This window comes from Oncorhynchus gorbuscha, linkage group LG02, assembly GCF_021184085.1.
Source record: "Oncorhynchus gorbuscha isolate QuinsamMale2020 ecotype Even-year linkage group LG02, OgorEven_v1.0, whole genome shotgun sequence".
In the NCBI taxonomy this organism is placed as follows: Eukaryota; Metazoa; Chordata; class Actinopteri; order Salmoniformes; family Salmonidae; genus Oncorhynchus; species Oncorhynchus gorbuscha.
In genome coordinates this window covers 76,713,153-76,725,471 of record NC_060174.1, presented here as the reverse complement: position 1 = coordinate 76,725,471, position 12,319 = coordinate 76,713,153, and the positions used below count along the sequence as shown (strand labels likewise).

General features: G+C 41.0%; 1 protein-coding gene across 1 annotated transcript in view; it reads right to left on the bottom strand.

The window, feature by feature from the left end:
* Window positions 1-1,143, bottom strand: part of LOC123994483 (calmodulin regulator protein PCP4-like) — a 31,536-nt gene extending 30,393 nt beyond the window's left edge. Inside the window, exon 1 of the mRNA XM_046297122.1 lies at window positions 858-1,143. Coding sequence (XP_046153078.1) covers window positions 858-866 — 9 coding nt within the window. The 5' untranslated portion in view covers window positions 867-1,143. The remainder of the gene's footprint in view (window positions 1-857) is intronic.
* Window positions 1,144-12,319: the final 11,176 nt, after the last annotated feature.

The following is a 12,319-nucleotide window of genomic DNA, read 5'->3' as shown; positions in this document are numbered from 1 at the left end:
AGACAGATGATTTATGGTTTTTCTAGCGTGTTGCAATACGTTAAAATCATAACGCACCAGAAAACTATGTGGAATTGTGTTTATTTTAACATAACTTTACCCACTGGGCAAAACTTGGTTGAATCAACGTTGTTTCCACGTAATTTCAACCAAATAAATCAGTGTTCACGTTGAATCAACTTGGAAAACTATTTGGATTTGAAAAAATAAATCAAGTTATGGGAATTTGTTATTTTTTTCCACCCATCTTTTAACCTAAATCCAATAACACGGTGACTTTTTGTTGGTGATTTCACGTTAGTTGACAACTCAACCAAATGTTAGTCAAAACTAGATCTTGAAATTAAGTCTGTACTCAGCGGGTAAGGGTCGCACAATAGCCCATGTCTAGGCTACACAAATAGGCATGCAGGCTACATTTCCAAAGCTATGCTCTTTGTAGGCTACTTCCCGTCTATACCAGCAGCATACATAATTGTACAAACCTTCTCTACAAAAAAAAAAATATAAGGAAGGACAACAATCACGAATGGAGGGTCAGAGAGGACCGTTTGGGGTTGATTGCCCGGTAGTTGGATAGCCTAATAAATAATGTTGACCTGCTGGACGCCAGTGACACTTTCTTATATTGTAGAAAATCGTTTCATATCGTCGCCATCGGCAAAACTACCAACAATTTAATTTATTTCACGCTTTAATGGGATCCTTTGAAACAATTTGGTTGCGCTCCGCTTGACTGCTGGAATTGGCAGAGTTGCAGCAGCAGACTATCCATGGATGCACTTATTAGCCTACCGTATGATGTGAGCGACAATTATACTTCAAAAGAAAGGCTTTTAAAAATAAAGTACACCTACCTCACTCATGATTTATAAGTGTTGTAGTTACGATGATTCCAGTACTTGATGTACACTTGTCAGTCGTAAGCAGTCCTCCCGTCCACGATGCCTTGGTCCGTTATTGAGGGAGGTTTTATAGTATGTGGAGTCACCCTTTCATTTCCTCACGTTTCCATTGAACCAATAGGAATGTCTTCGGCATATCTCTATCTCAAGTCACCACTCAAGAGCTCAAATCTCCATTACAGTCGTACACATAGGCAGGCAGCTTTATCAAGTTATTGCCACAGCTCATTGTTATATTAAACCAACCAATAGCTCTTCTTTTGCCACAGCACAGTTTAGACGACACATCAACGTGTGCTTTATGTAATGCAAAGCAGCTCCCCACTGGGCACAAACTGGTTGAATCAACGTTGTTTCAACGCCATTTGGAATCTACGTGGAAAAAAGCCTAAAATAGATTTGAAAAAAGTTATCAATGTAAACTGCTGTTTTGAGTGTGAAATTTCAACCACATGATTTTCACCATGGTAACCACATTTAAACATAAACAAACCTAGTATAACATATGTTTAATTTGTACCTTTACAACAAGGTCAGATCTCCCATGTTATATCCACTATCAGAAAAGAATGTAGGCTGGGCAGGACCTTCTACAGGATAATTGGTGTATCTACAGGTACCATTTGGACGCCCATCCATGGTTTTAACGAAGCCCAGTTTAGCTATGATATTTGTCACTGACCATAACCAATGTAATATTGTGAGAATGATTGTTGAGTGATCTCCACTTATAAATTAAATGGATTCACTGTTGCTATTGAAGTAATTCCAAAGGGCAGGTTTAACAGAGCAAATGAAATGTGACCATACTTTATCACTTATATATCATCAATGATGATGATACAGCATATGCAAGGTCATGATCAGCAATTGTTTTAAACCATAATTAAATTTACATTTACATTTAAGTCATTTAGCAGACGCTCTTATCCAGAGCGACTTACAAATTGGTGCATTCACCTTATGACATCCAGTGGAACAACCACTTTACAATAGTGCATCTAAATATTTTAAGGGGGGGGGGGGTGAGAAGGATTACTTTATCCTATCCTAGGTATTCCTTAAAGAGGTGGGGTTTCAGGTGTCTCCGGAAGGTGGTGATTGACTCCGCTGTCCTGGCGTCGTGAGGGAGTTTGTTCCACCATTGGGGAGCCAGAGCAGCGAACAGTTTTGACTGAGCTGAGCGGGAACTGTACTTCCTCAGTGGTAGGGAGTAAATATACAATACCTAGGATTTCAAGCTCTGGTTGATTTCAAATTGAATTATGTGATATTGAATTGTGTTTATTGTCAACACAACCAATTATCAACATTTGAAGGAGATATCTTCTGCATGAATAGTTCCATCAGTACCACTGACTTAGTCTGGCTTTAATTCCAGCTTGTCTACAATTTAATAATTGATATTTGGGATTCATGTCTCCATCTCAACCAAAAAAATATTGTTTAAAGAATAGGACTAAATCAAATCAAACTTTATTTAAAATGCATTTAAAGTTTGATTTGATTTAGTCCTACTCTTTAACGTATATGTTCACAATTGCTATAATAATCTGTGCAGAATCTCGAACTACATTGATCACTTGCACCATGTACGTTTAATGCAAACTGAACTGTAATACAGGTCATCTGGTTTTGCTATTAGATGAAGTGCAGTGATAAATCATGAATTTATTGTAGTACCGCCCCCTGCTGTTCATTCCTGGGAGAACACTTCTGACAACAATCCTAAAAAAAACTGCATGTAAAGTAATCCATAATCCAAAGACCTTCCCTTCACCTCCTAGCCCACACCAAATTCATGTCTGACAGGGACGAGTGGATACTTGTCTATTCTTAATGTAGTACTAAACCACAACATCTGTGTGACTCAGTTGGTAGTGCATGGTGCGTGCAACACCGGGGTTGTGGGTTTGATACCCATGGGGGACCAGTATGAACATTTATGCACTCATTACTTTACTGTAAATCACTCTGGTTTAAGCGAGTCTGCTAAATGACTAACATGCAGTGGTGGAAAAAGAACTAAACTGTCATACTTGAGTATAAGTAAAGATATATTCAGAGAAAAGTGAAATTAACATAAAACTTGAGTAAAAGTATTTGGTTTTAAATATACTTAAGTATTAAAAGTCAATGGAATTACTAAAATGTATTTGAGTATCAAAAGTAAAAGTACAAGTATAAACCAGTCCAAATTCCTTATATTAAGCAAACCAGACAGCACAATTTTCTTGTTTATTTTTTATTGATGGATAGCCAGGGGCACACTCCAACACTCAGAATTAATTTACATATGAAGCATTTGTGTTTAGTGAGTCCACCAGATCAGAGGCATTGGGGAGGACCAGGGATGTTCTCTTGATAAGTGTGTAAATTGGACCATTTTCCTGTCAAAATATAATGAGTACTTTTGGGGTCAGGGAAAATGTATGGAGTTAAAAAAGGTATGGTCCTTCTGTAGCTCAGTTGGTAGAGCATGGCGCTTGTAACGCCAGGGTAGTGGGTTCGATCCCTGGGACCACCCATACGTAGAATGTATGCACACATGACTGTAAGTGGCTTTGGATAAAAGCGTCTGCTAAATGGCATATATATAAAAGTACCTTATTTTCTTTAGGAATGTAGTGAAGTAAAAGTTTTTAAAAACTACTTAAATAGTACTTTAATAAAGAATTGTTACTTAAGTACTTTACACCATTGCTAAAATGTCAAATTTGTATTCCCATTTGAACTTTGCTGTAGTTTTAAATGGTTGAAAGCGTAGTCATAGACATTTGTTTGACAACGAAACAAAAATTGGACATTGTTTTTACATTGGAAATTGCTTGTGCTTTTAAAAGGTTGAAAGCAAAGTGATTACACTTTGGAAATTCAATGAACTTTTGGCTGTCTTTTTGAGTAGGTGAACATACTATAGGTTGTAATCTCATTTATCAACATCCCAACCAAATATTACCCAATTATCCAAATATTACCCAATTATCCACGTTGAAATGACGTGGTGTGCCCAGTGGGATAATGTCATCCAATGTCATCCAATGTTAATTGGCACTGCAAGATGAATAGACAATGTACAGTATACATTATTCAGAAATAATTCAGACCCCTTGATTTTTTGCACATTTTGTTACGTTACAGCCTTATTCTGACATGGATTAAATAGTGTTATTCCCTCATCAATCTACACACAATACCCCGTAATGACAAAGGAAAACAGGTTTTAAGGCATTTTTACACACAAAAAAACAATACCAGAAAAATAACATTTACATAAGTATTCAGACCCTTTCCTCAGTACTTTGTTGAAGCACCTTTGGCAGAGATTACAGCCTTGAGTCTTCTTGGGAATGACGTTACAAGCTTGGCACACCAAGTCAACAAACAGGTCACTGATCATCTCGAATCCCACCGTACCTTCTCCGCTATGCAATCTGGTTTCCGAGCCGGTCACGGATGCACCTCAGCCACACTCAAGGTACTAAACGACATCATAACCGCCATCGATAAAAGACAGTACTGTGCAGCCGTCTTCATCGACCTTGCCAAGGCTTTCGACTCTGTCAATCACCATATTCTTATCGGCAGACTCAAGACCTCGGTTTTTCGGATGACTGCCTTGCCTGGTTCACCAATTACTTTGCAGACAGAGTGCAGTGTGTCAAATCGGAGGGCATGCTGTCCGGTCCTCTGGCAGTCTCTATGGGGGTGCCACAGGGTTCAATTCTCGGGCCGACTCTTTTCTCTGTATATATCAATGATGTTGCTCTTGCTGCGGGCGATTCCCTGATCCACCTCTACGCAGATGACACCATTCTATATACTTTCGGCCCGTCATTGGACACTGTGCTATCTAACCTCCAAACGAGCTTCAATGCCATACAACACTCCTTCCGTGGCCTCCAACTGCTCTTAAATGCTAGTAAAACCAAATGCATGCTTTTCAACCGATCGCTGCCTGCACCCGCATGCCCGACTAGCATCACCACACTGGATGGTTCCGACCTTGAATATGTGGACACCTATAAGTACCTAGGTGTCTGGCTAGACTGCAAACTCTCCTTCCAGACCCATATCAAACATCTCCAATCGAAAATCAAATCAAGAGTCGGCTTTCTATTCCGCAACAAAGTCTCCTTCACTCACGCTGCCAAGCTTACCCTAGTAAAACTGACTATCCTACCGATCCTCGACTTCGGCGATGACTTTGGCAAAATTGCTTCCAACACTCTACTCAGCAAACTGGATGCAGTTTATCACAGTGCCATCCGTTTTGTCACTAAAGCACCTTATACTACCCACCACTGCGACTTGTATGCTCTAGTCGGCTGGCCCTCGCTACATATTCGTCGCCAGACCCACTGGCTCCAGGTCATCTACAAGGCCATGCTAGGTAAAGCTCTGCCTTATCTCAGTTCACTGGTCACGATGGCAACACCCATCCGTAGCACGCGCTCCAGCAGGTGTATCTCACTGATCATCCCTAAAGCCAACACCTCATTCGGCCGCCTTTCGTTCCAGTACTCTGCTGCCTGTGACTGGAACGAATTGCAAAAATCGCTGAAGTTGGAGACTTTTATCTCCCTCAGCAACTTCAAACATCAGCTATCTGAGCAGCTAACCGATCGCTGCTGCTGTACATAATCTATTGGTAAATAGCCCACCGATTTTCACCTACCTCATCCCCACAGTTTTTATTTATTTACTTTTCTGCTCTTTTACACACCAATATCTCTACCTGTACATGATCATCTGATCATTTATCACTCCATTGTTAATCTGCAATATTGTATTTATTCGCCTACCTCCTCATGCCTTTTGCACACATTGTATATAGACTCCCCTTTTTTCTACTGTGTTATTGACTTGTTAATTGTTTACTCCATGTGTAACTCTGTGTTGTCTGTTCACACTGCTATGCTTTATCTTGGCCAGGTCGCAGTTGCAAATGAGAACTTTTTCTCAACTAGCCTACCTGGTTAAATAAAGGTGAGAAAAAAAACACATGTAATTGGGGAGTTCCTCCCACTTTTTCCTGCAGATCCACTCAAGCTCTGTCAGGTTGGACGGGGTCAAATTTGTCTCCACTTTTGTGGATTAGGGTGATCAGTCCTTGGTTCCAAATATTGGGGAAGATGCCAGAGCTAAGGATGATGTTAAAGTATAGCCAATTGGAATTTGTTGTCTGTATATTTGATCATTTCATTAAGGATACCATTAACACCACAGGTCTTTTTGGGTTGGAGAGTTTTATTTTGTTCTGTAACTCATTCAAGGTAATTGGAGAATCCAGTGGGTTCTGGTAGTCTTTAATAGTTGATTCTAAGATTTGTATTTACATTTACATTTTACATTTAAGTCATTTAGCAGACGCTCTTATCCAGAGCGACTTACAAATTGGTGCATTCACCTTATGACATCCAGTGGAACAGTCACTTTACAATAGTGCATCTAAATCTTAAAGGGGGGGGGGTGAGAATTTGATCATGTATATGGTTTTGCTCTTTATTCTTTGTTATAGAGCCAAAAAAATTGGAGAAGTGGTTTACCCATACATCTCCATTTTGGATAGATAATTATTCGTGTTGTTGTTTGTTTAGTGTTTTCCAATTTTACAAGAAGTGGTTAGAGTCTATGGATTCTTCAATTACGTTGAGCTGATTTCTGATGTGCTGTTCCTTCTTTTTCCGTAGTGTATTTCTGTATTGTTTTAGTGATTCACCATAGTGAAGGTGTAGACTCAGGTTTTCCGGGTCTCTATGTTTTTGGTTGGACAGGTTTCTCAATTTCTTTCTTAGATTTTTGCATTCTTCATCAAACCATTTGTCATTATTGTTAATTTTCTTCGGTTTTCTATTTGAGATTTTTAGATTTGATAAGGAAGCTGAGAGGTCAAATTTACTTTTAAGATTTTCTACTGGCAAGTTTACACCTTCACTATTACAATGAAACCTTTTGTCCAGGAAATTGTCTTGAAGGTATTGAATTTGTTGTTGCCTAATTGTTTTTTGGTAGGTTTCCAAACTGCATTCCTTCTATCTATAGCATTTCTTAATGTTACTCAGTTCCTTTGGCTTTGATGCCTCATGATTGCATATTGCTCTGTTCAAGTTGACTGTGATTTTGCTGTGGTCTGATAGGGGTGTCAGTGGGCTGACTGTGAACGCTCTGAGAGACTCTGAGGTCAGTGATAAAGTAGTCTACAGTACTACTGCCAAGAGATTAGCTATAGGTATATCTACCATAGGAGTCCCCTCAAAGCCTAACATTGACTATGTACATACCCAGCGTGCGACAGAGCTGCAGGAGTTGTGACCCGTTTTTGTTGATTATGTTGTCATAGTTGTGCCTCGGGGGGCATATGTGGGAGAGAATGCTGTCACCTGCAGGCAGGTGTTTGTCCCCCTGTGTGCTGAGGGTGTCAGGTTCTTGTCCTGTTCTGGCAGTTAGGTCGCCACAGACTAGTTCATGTCATATTTATATTAATATTTTTCCGTCATTGTCTTTTGAGGAAGGAAAACATGTTCTATCATAGTAGCTCAAAATTGATCAGAAATGACTACTCTGCTTTGCTCTTTGCAATTTTGTTTTTTGTTCTTCCTCCTCCTTGTACCCCTATTTTTACAGTACTGTACCTTGCATCTCACAAACTTGTCCTTTGTCTCTGTGATACTGTAATTCTTGTTCTTTGTTGATATGAACCTGCAACCAGTCAAAATCTATTGAGCAGTCAGTACTGTTAATAAATGGAAAGCACAATGTTCAGGGCCATACAATTTGTCCATTGTACAGTATACAGCCTACAATGCACTGTACTACAGTATACAATACTAACAGGGACAAAAATCAAAGGAGTAAACATGTGATCAATGTGCTTCTTCTTGTCTTTGGGCTGGATCAGGCCAGAGCACTTTGTCGACATCACAAGCAATATTGTCCCTCCTGAGGCAACGGGGGAAGAAGCCTCTTGTGTGCCGTATCCAGCCCTGACATGATTCCTCACCTATATCACCACAAGCTAAATCCATAGCTTGAGGAGAAAAACTCCTCAATAGGATTCAGGAAAGGCGAGTATGGAGGGAGGTACAAGTTCATAAACTGCCCATTGATGTTAAACCATTCCCTTACCTGAGCAGCTGGAAACTGACATTGTCCCACACTATCACTTAGGTGGGAATGGGATTCTCATTTAGCTCTTGACCCTGCTGCTCTTGAACCTGCTGCTCAAAAAAAAATATCTTAGATTGGCAATAAATCTTAGAAGATGCTGGGTGTTATATGGCCCGAGTGTAACATGGTGATGTAGAACACCATGGTTGCTGACAGCAGCACTGATTGTGACATTGCCACCTCGTTGACCAGGGACTTCAACAATGGCTCGCTGTCCAATCGTGTTTCGGCCTCTCCTTCTCCTCTTTGTTAGATTGAAGCCCGCTTCATCGACAAAGATGAACTCATGGGGTCTGTCCAAGGATTCCAAGTCAAATATTGTCTGTGTAGAAATACAACATACATTATGTAGGATTTTGTAAGTCGTACAGAGACAGTGCTATACTGTAGAGTACAATTAGGCTTCTGATTCACATACATTGTATGTACTGAAGAGTAATGTCATTCACATAGTTTGTGTTAGTACTGTAGACCATCTGGATTACAGTAAATGTTTATGAATGTACACTTACTTGCACATACTGAGCTCACAGTTCTTTCACCCTTGGTGAGTTGCGCTCAAAAGGTACTCTGTATACTTGTTTCATTCGCATCCTGTTACGATGGAGGACACGGTCAATTGTGGAAATGCTCCCACTGTCGATTCCCTGGAAGTGTGTGTTGTCTTGTATCACTCGTTCTTGGATTTGGAGTCGTATTGCATTATCTTGAAGGACCATGCCAACTATAACGGCCTCTTGCTCCCGAATGAATATAGCTGTCCTTCCACCTGCATGTGGCAGCCTTGCAATTCTACAAAAAGTAGTTGTGCAGTTACAAAACATATTCATGCAGTACAATACATACAGTGATTAACGTTACAACTGTCTATTGAAACATATAGTGTAGTACAGTAAATTTGCAATTCCAAAAATACAGTAGTATACTGTACCTGTTCTCTTCTCTGAATGTCCTTACTATGGTGGACACAGAAAATCGGCTCAAATTGGGTTGCACTCTAAGTCCTGCTTCCCTCATTGTCAGTCCATGGATAGGAACATGGTCTTTAACTGTTGCTAGAATTTCATCAGATATTTCCACTCTTTGTCTTCCTCTTCCTCTTCGTCCTCCTCTTCCTCTTTCGTTCCCTCCTTCTCCTCTTCCTCCTCGTCGCTCACCTCGCATGCGCACTCGTCCTCGTCCTCTCATATTGTTTCTTCTATCCATTCTCAGACTTTCTCCTTCCCACCTTCAACAACCTGTTTGCTCTCTGAACTGGCTTATATTGGTTGTGTCACGTCATTTGAAACAGGTTAAATCAATTTTGAGTGGTTGTGTTCAATCAATGACATGTATTCTCTATTTGTATTTGATTTTTGCCACTTGTGTTTACCAGTATGGATGACATGTGCATTAAAGTGCAGAATGTGTTTAGAGAATGAGAATGTGTTTAGAGTTTTGTTGAAAAATCTAAGTGAGATCTGCAAATTGTGTTTTACCATGTGAAATGGTTTGAGGTATTGACAACAGACTGCATAATTAGCTAAATGAGTCCAGGCAACTGATAACTTTGTTCAGCCAAAGGGATTTAGTGTTTTAGCAACTGAGAAAAACTGTAATACAAGAGCAGAGTGAAGCTGGTCCACTGTTAGAGTATTAGCCAGACGTCCATCAGTCGAGCTGATTCACTGCAGTAGTACCGGATCACCCACTACCACAAATGAATGGGTTTTCCTGTCTGTGCAGCATGGAATATTATTGTGGATGATTCCTGTCTCTGAGGGGGTTGAAGTCCCCTGGCCTGCTTTGTTGTTTGTTTATAGCTTCCATGGTGCAGCCATTTTGGCGACTTTGATTGTCCTTATCTGTAAAATGGGATACAGAATTTATTTTTCCTTGAGCTACCAGGATTACTGTTTTTCTCTGCACAGTAGCTCAGTCCATAATCGATTATTCTGATTAAAAGCCACCTCACGTGTGTGTATGTGTTTGTACTATAAATTAGTCAGGGTATGACTGGCAAACTCTCAATCAGTCACTGTTCCCCATCACAGCCAGTTGGGGCACCCAGCTGCATCAGAACCAGCATACCCAACTTCTCCTTCTGGGCCAGGCAGGGGGAATTGGGGAATAGCACTATATGCTCTGCCTTCCATTGGTCATCAGTCACTCTGCTCATGGATTTAACTGGATTGCTTATGGACAAAGAATACCCAATCTTCCTAGCTCCAGGAATTAAATTAGTAAGCCCTACTACTCTACTATTACACACACACACAGACACACACACACACACACACACACACACACACACACACACACACACACACACACACACACACACACACACACACACACACACACACACACACACACACACACACACACACACACACACACACACACACACACACACACACACACACACACACACACACACACACACACACACACACACACACACACACACACACACAGTTAAAACTTGGGGAGCAAGATGACGAGCAATCGATGTGAGATTCATTTATGTTACAATTTACGATGTGAGTTCCTGGTGATCCATAGCAGGATACAGCTTTCTACAGCTCTGGCTCTGAGATGAGCAATGCTCGAGTTCTCACAACCAGGCTGAATTGATGTTTTACCTCATAATATACAGGAAGTTTACTTTGAATTGTTTGTAATATTATTCAAGATCTTTGGCAAGCTGCTCACTCCAGTCTATTGGATGTATCTCTATGCTTCTCAGATGCTTGAAATATAAATCATGTCATGAAGCAACAAGATCTTTAACTTTAGTTTATAACTGTCATACTGTAGAAGTTAATTCAAGAACAACTTCTACAGGGCCTCAAGAGTGGAGAAGCAGTCTAAGGTACTGCATCGCAGTGTTTGAGTGGTAACTACACACCCGGGTTTGATCCCAGGCTGTTTTACAGCTGGCCGTGACCGGGAGACCCATGAGCGGTGCACAATTGGCCCAGCGTCATCTGGGTTTGGGGAGTGTTTGGCCGGTCGGGATTTCCTTGTCCCTTAGTACTCTAGCAACTCCTTGTGGCGAGCCGGGCGCCTGCAAGCTAGACGGTGTTTCCTCCGTCACATTGGTGTGGCTGGCGTCCGGGTTAAGCGAGCAGCATGGTGTCAAGAAGCAGTGCAGTTTGGCAGTGTCATGTTTCGGACAACGCATGGCTCTTGACCTTCACCTCTCCCGAGTCCATAGGGGAGTTGCAGCGAAGGGACAAGACTGTAACTACCAATTGGAGAGAAAAATGGGTTAAAAAAAGAACAACATTTACTCTGCAAAACTACATATGCAGGCAGGATATCATCATTGTGCTCTTGAAACAGCCCACATTGATAACCTCTAAATATCTTAGTGTGAGGTAAGAGGCAACACGTGAATAGCCCTGTCATTGAGTCACATTCGCTCCCCGACCAACAAGATGATGCAAAATAAACCTCTTTGATGTGGGGAATATTTGAATAGGCTCTCTGATGAAAGAAGGCACTAAAATAGCCGCCTAAAAACAGTGGTGTAAACAGAGGGAGGATTTCCCCCTGATTGGCTGTTTCATTGTACTATCCTGTATGTATGTCTGTCTCATGGAGGCTCTGGCCTTTGGAATAGCACAGACAGCTAAAGTCAGGCTGTGAGTCACCGCTCTGCTCTCCTTTTTCATGTCACATTATTGCTTTTAATAGAGGTGTCTTAATTGGAGAGGGCAATTAAATAGCACTCTGTGACACCTCCTACTCCTAACCACCTCCCAGCCCAGGTTAGTGACTCTGGGTCTGGCAGTGCAGGGGAGGTTAGACCGTGGTGCTGTCTAGAATGTCTGTCTGTCATCAGGACACTGATGACAGACAGACACACACACACACACACACACACACACACACACACACACACACACACACACACACACACACACACACACACACACACACACACACACACACACACACACACACACACACACACACACACACACACACACACACACACACACAGAACGGTTAAGCTAACGTAGGCTAATGTGATTAGCATGAGGTTGTAAGTAACATGAACATTTCCCAGGACATAGACATATCTGATATGGGCAGGAAGCTTACATTTTTGTTAATCTAACTGCACGGTCCGATTCACAGTAGCTATTACAGTGAAAGAATACCATACTATTGTTTGAGGAGAGTGCACAATTATGAACCTGAAAATGTATTAATTGATTAATTAATTGATATTTTGAACAGATATGCAATGGTTC